We start from the raw sequence: 6337 nt of genomic DNA, 5'->3' as shown, positions 1-6337 counted from the left end.
AAAAAGATTTTTGTCTATATTAGGCAGCCAGTTTTAAATGCAAATGAGAAGACAGTTGCAACAGCTTCTTTGTAATAGTAATGCATTTTTAAAAATACAACTCTGTTTATTTGCTACATTTGAAGAAAACAAAGGAGCAACCTCTTGAATTATTTTGTTTCATATTAACGATTTTGTATGTATTTTCCTTTCTTCTTTCAGGAGCGGAGGGCTTTTTTTCTTGTATTGCTTGCGCGAGCCCTCTGAGAGGGTTTGTGAGCATATATCAAGGTGATGCACTGACAGCCAAAGGAAGAGCAAATACAATCAGGGCCGGGAACAGGAAGAGAAGCGCTCTCCACAGATGGAAAGATGCATCCTTTCAGTCCTTAAACAGACACTGAGAGCAGTCGAGGGACCAGGCCCTGTCTGTAGATTGTGTCGAAGAACAGTGGGTACTTGGCATAAGTAGCAGGAACAATTAGCGTCACATAAGCTTCCCGGAGCAATGGGAGAAGAGGATACGAGAACACGGCATCTGATTTTCAGCCAGCGGACTTGAACTGTTATTTACAGGCATCTCTTCTTGTCATTAAAGCAAGTGCAAGATTCAAAGACAGCGGTAGTCATGCCCCATATTTCACTGCTGATGACTTATGCGTGGGCAGGGAGATTTGGTTGCATCCGTGCATACCTAATTAACGAATCGACAGAGGAAGTAGGCCTCTCCTTTGAGAACGCCCCATCCACCCAGTCTCTGATACTGGGATTGCGTTCTTCTTTGCATTGTGCTCCGGTTCTCTCATTGTGTAACACACACACACACAGACAAATGTGTTATTTGAAACGGCAGTAATGAGATGAAGTAAACAATTTTACCATATGACACACTTACACTTACAGTTCATTACTGTGTGTGGGAGGCAGTGTTCCAGGGCCAACGTGCATGCCTATTACTGCAAAGACTGGCAATTAAAACACATTTTATTAAGTTGGGCAATATTGAAATGAACACTCTCTGAACTACACAACAGGGTCTTGCACAAACAAGATACACCCTCTCATGCTCTCGCTTCATTGAGGGTTTGCATAGACACTCTGTCATCCACTACAGAGCAGTATACATATTAAAAACAGCTGCTAAAAACGGTTCAAACATTTACTTTTATTAAGGGTTATTAGTTAGCTGGAAGTAAAACCATAAAAAAAATGTTACTTGAAATAATATAAACGTTAACTGAAAGGAAATAAATCATATAAAAAAATTAACTTTTTATTTTAGCTATAGTTTACAAGGAATATATAGTGTTTGTGTATATTTATATTTATTTATTTATTTATTTTACTTTTCAAAAATCACTTTTGGGTCATGGTTTATAAAATAAAATAAAATAAAATAAATATTACAATTTTAATAATATTTTTATCTAATAATAAAATAAAATAATAAAACTGTTGAGTGACATCTGACATCTGTTGTTGAGAGAAATGTCGACACATTGTATAAAAAACTTTTTTCAAAGTTGCACATAAAACAAAAATGACTGAAGTATATTTTACAAGAACGACTTTTCTTTGTAATAGTTTATTAAAATTTACAAGCAATTTCTGAGTAAAAATTGCTATTTCTACACAGTTGTGTACTGATGACCTATTTTACAAAATTATAAGATGTGTGGTAAAGCAAGGTCCATGCTGATGAAATATTCATTCACTTGAAAAGAAAAATTCATGCCAATCAATACTTCTTGGCAAATATGGGGATTTACTGTGTAATTTACCACTCATAAAGGTACAATATTTGAAACAACAACTAGAATATACAGTAAATGAGAAGAGTAGGCTACTATGCCACTGAAATATGTGATGGCACTGGAAATAAATTTAAACCAGCCTGAAAGCCTCTTGAAAGGTCTCAATCACAGCTCTTTGCAAATTATACATTCTCCCCAATTTTCTGGAAATCTAGATTGTATCAAGTTTTCTATTCAGGGTATTATCATGCTTTTCCTAATGGCCATTGAACAAAAGTACTTGTAAAGTAAACTTTGATCAAATCAATATCATGCAAAAAGCAGCCTCATCTCTTTTTATCTGAGGGGGCCAAACAAACTAAACATGGACTTTCCACCTTAGCTAGTTTAAATAAAAGCCTCACTTGCATGCATCACAATTTCACTTGTCTCTGGTTCCTGACGTTAAGATGCTTTGTACCATTAGCCTCCTCTTGGCATTAACAGGTAGGTTTATATCTGCTTTCATTAGGACTATTTATGTGAAATATTCAGTAACAGTAATTTGACTTCTAAATACAAATGCATTAAAATATATTGCTTGATAAATGCAGTAATTGACATTTTGAGGTGTTTTTGGCCTGAAGGTAACACTGCTTCTCATTGATTAAAGTAAATTGGGTGCCTAGAAGTTGTATAAAGACACATTTTTATAGGTCGCCTAGTGTGTTTAATGTTATGGTCATGAGTGTTGTAATAAGCTGAGATTTTGCAGCAGGTAAATGCCACCCTAATACACCAGCTCTGTATAATAATACTGTTGGCTCTCCTATTCTGAAAATATGCATGCTTTCATTTCCCCAGCAGTGGTTAGTACAGTTTCAGTAATATCTGTTCACTTTATGTGTAGGACTCTGCCAGTCTGCTCTTATCGGCAAGAGTCACAAAGGAGATGATCCTCTGCTGCAGTATGTGGTCAGTAACTCTCTGAGGGAGCACCCAGTGCTGACCAAACTACGACTGGTGCGTAAAAAACACCTTTGGGACATGTGCCACCAGAAATATTAAAATAAGCAAATCATAATGTAAACAAATAAATAAATACATAAGAAATAACGGTGTATAGCAGGATTCAAAAGTCTGAAACCACTGTAAACATGCTTCTGCCTTGCATTCTCTATTAATCCTTGTATTATGTATAATGTATAGTATTATTTGGGTACGATTTTTATTTTGTGGGTCAAATTGACCCTTATTAGATTCAATAGAATTCACCAAAAACCACAAAAAACTATTTGGTAAAAACAGTATAGTAAACCTTTAACTTTAATACTTCTCACACATCTTGTCCTTCATCTTGTGTTTCAAAGGAAGCAAGAAAATCTGACTTTGTACAAAGGATTTCACTAATGCATTGACACAAATTTGTTCGATCTTAAATATTTATATACCATAAATGTCCTTTTCTGTAAGGACCACTATCGTCAAAGATGACTGACAATTAGCATATAATTTGGATTGGCGGTATGGTTCCGTTCTGGGCAAGTACTCCCTGCGCATCCATGCAGTCTATAGCATGGATAAGAGCAGGGAGAGCAGCAATAACCCCCCCCCCAGGGTAAACAGAACAGAACCAACATAAATGTATTGCAGATATCATTAGGTTCAATAATTTAGTGTAACATTTTGAAATTAGTCTGATTCAAGGAGAATCAGAAGGCTGAATCCTGACTGTCAAGAGGAGGAGTTGGGGATGGAGGAGGGTAACTAGCTATTGAGCAACGCGAAGCTAGTGATAGTACTGAAGGACATTATATATGAGTGCTGTGATAGGTGTCGCATCCCTATAGGTAGACATGGATCAGCTGAGAGTCAGGTGATGCGAGCTTGACTAACGTGACCTGCCAGAACTGACACTAACGCTTGATTTCTTCAAAAACCTAAAATTCTCTGTATTTCCAGGTTAAATTTTTAAAGTGACTTCCAAACATTACCTTAAAAGGCACCTATTATGCCCCTTTTACAAGATGTAATATAAGTTTCAGGCGTCCCCAGAATGTGTTTGTGAAATTTCAGCTCAAAATACCCCACATTTATGAACATTTATTTTGAGTGGAAGCAGAAACACTGTTTTTGTGCATGTTTCTTTAAATGCAAAAGAGCTGCTGCTCCCCGCCCCCTTTTCCTAAACAGGGCTGTGCCTTTACATCAGAGTGCCTCAGATGCTCTGCTAAAAAACATGTTTGGTTTTGATTATCGTGTCTATCGCACTGAAATCATGTGTGGCTGACTCAGGGTAGGGTCTCTGCTAATAAAGCATTGTCCGTCAACAGTCGTGGGCGGGGCCTGTAAAATCTGACGTCACTTTTTACAGATTCTGCAAACGTGGCTTGTTCTGAGAAACTGCTTATGATTTATGGGGATTTAAAAAAAAAGGAGCGTGTGGATTTTTATCACTATAGGGTGGTTGTGTACACACACTGCCAACACACATTTATGTTCAAACATCAAGTGAATTTTGCATAATAGGTGAGTCTTTATAGATTCGTGCGTAGTTTCACACACTAACACTAGAGGTCAGTAGATGGGAATATACTGCACAAGTATATACACTTTTTTTTACCTGTGTATTTCTGATTCAAGAGAACTATGGAGGATTCCAAAAACCTGATGATGGTGGCAGCTGAGCAGGCTCAGTTTATGGCTAATCTCGCAAAACTCATAGAAGCTAATAAAACTATTGAGATTGGTGAGTGAGAGCAACAAAAATCATGAAAATCATGCGTTTACTTTTCACTGCTTACCTGTAAAACACACATTTTGCATCCGTCTTAGGTATGTACACAGGATACAATGCCTTAAATCTGGCTCTGGTAGTTCCTGAGAATGGACTCGTGGTGGCCTGCGAAATTAATGAGGAATATGTGAAAATAGGCAAGCCATTTTTTACAGAGGTAAACCATATTAAAACGTACAGTAGTATTCTGTACATTTTAATACAGCGGAAGTAATTTGTTTTATTAGGACACAACACTGCTTTAGATAACTGTATCTGTTAAGTTTCTTCTCCGCATACCTACACATGTCTCAATTTCGATATTGATTACTGCCTGCCACTGCAAGCTCACAGTCATCAGTATAAAGCCCAGCTGACCAGTAGGACTGAAGGCAGAGATGCAGAAATGTCCATCAGACTCTACACTGATTGCTGACGGAGACAGATGTGAACGTACACCTGGATGCTGATATCTGCAGAAAGTTGAACATCAAAGTGCTTTATCTACAATTTTCTCTTTTTATCCTATAATATAACATTAAAATAACACCCTATATGTCTGGGAAAAGCACATTTGAAAATGTTTCATTGTTCACTAGGGATTTACAATGTAAAATTAGAACAAATAACGTCAAACTCTTTTTGTTTTAGGCTGGAGTGGAGGATAAAATAGATATTCGCATTAAACCTGCAGTTGAAACCTTGGGTAAAGATAAAATACAATTGCAGTACATCATTTTTATTTATTTATTTATTTCTATAGAGCTATAGAGAAATCATCCTTGTGTCTTTACAGATGAACTCCTAACTGCCGGTGAAGCTGGAACATATGACTTTGTGTTCATTGATGCTGACAAAAAGAATTACGAAACATACTATGAAAAGTCACTCCAGCTTGTTCGAAAGGGTGGCATTGTGGCTATCGATAATGTAAGTATGCAGTACAGTCTATTTAGTTTGCTTTGAAACAAACCCATTTGTACTGTAAATGCATACACTCAGATAAAAAGGTACAAAAGATATCACTGGGTGGAGGTCAAAAGGTACACACTGCAAAGATGTACCTTTCTAAAGGTGCACATTTTTTGTACCTTTATTTTCTGAGAGTGTACTATAGTACAGTCTATTTAGTTTGCTTTGAAACAAACCCATTTGTACTGTAAATGCATACACTCAGATAAAAAGGTACAAAAGATATCACTGGGTGGAGGTCAAAAGGTACACACTGCAAAGATGTACCTTTCTAAAGGGTGCACATTTTTTGTACCTTTATTTTCTGAGAGTGTACTATAGCTAGGTTTTACAGATTCATTTAAATGGTCTTACAAATATATCAAATATATTCCCACCTTTCCTATTGATCTGCGAGTAAGCTGGTGTCTCTCTGCTCTTCAGGTCCTCTGGGGTGGACGGGTCATCAACCCAGCTGAAGATGACCTTTCGTCACAGACCATAGACAGACTGAACAAGAAGTTACACAAAGATGAGCGGATTGATCTCAGTATGCTCACTGTTGGAGATGGCCTGACACTGGCTATCAAAAGATAATTTTGATTATTTAACAATAAATAAATCACCTAAATAAAGACTTACATAATGAAAATATATTTTTTTAAATCTACTTTTCTGAATAAATAACTTTTCAACAGAACTTTCTGGTGTTCATAAAAAAAAAAATGAACAGTGGCCAATAAAGCTATGAATATATTTTATAAAGCTAAAAAACAAACATTGTAGCAAAGGCTGTACATATTATTATTACAAAAAAATTTTTTTTTTTGGCCAAATTTAAAGGAGTGCAGCGTCATAAAGTTTCGCCACTAGATGGCGACATTGCTATTCAGTTTCA

At 36.5% G+C, this 6337-nt stretch overlaps 1 protein-coding gene across 1 annotated transcript; it reads left to right on the top strand.

Annotated features, from left to right (window-relative positions):
• The first annotated feature begins 2124 nt into the window (after nt 1-2124).
• LOC107747463 (catechol O-methyltransferase domain-containing protein 1-like) lies at nt 2125-6050 on the top strand. The gene is made up of 7 exons (XM_016561973.1): nt 2125-2219; nt 2623-2735; nt 4356-4461; nt 4548-4666; nt 5140-5194; nt 5285-5418; nt 5884-6050. The coding sequence occupies exons 1-7, from the start codon at nt 2183-2185 to the stop codon at nt 6034-6036; spliced, it is 717 nt and encodes a 238-aa protein (XP_016417459.1). The 5' UTR covers nt 2125-2182; the 3' UTR covers nt 6037-6050.
• Nucleotides 6051-6337: the final 287 nt, after the last annotated feature.

This window comes from Sinocyclocheilus rhinocerous, unplaced genomic scaffold (assembly GCF_001515625.1).
Source record: "Sinocyclocheilus rhinocerous isolate Xijiao unplaced genomic scaffold, SAMN03320098_v1.1 scaffold2664, whole genome shotgun sequence".
Taxonomy (NCBI): domain Eukaryota; kingdom Metazoa; phylum Chordata; class Actinopteri; order Cypriniformes; family Cyprinidae; genus Sinocyclocheilus; species Sinocyclocheilus rhinocerous.
This window is presented reverse-complemented; position numbering and strand designations above follow the sequence as displayed.

What these genes read in the sequence shown, in the direction of transcription:
- LOC107747463 (XM_016561973.1), top strand. Translation starts at nt 2,183, where the DNA reads ATGCTTTGTACCATTAGCCTCCTCTTGGCATTAACAG. An exon ending in TGCTGACCAAACTACGACTG is followed by an intron (nt 2,736 to 4,355) that starts GTGCGTAAAAAA and finishes TTCTGATTCAAG; the next exon opens with AGAACTATGGAGGATTCCAA. An exon ending in GCAAGCCATTTTTTACAGAG is followed by an intron (nt 4,667 to 5,139) that starts GTAAACCATATT and finishes TTTTTGTTTTAG; the next exon opens with GCTGGAGTGGAGGATAAAAT.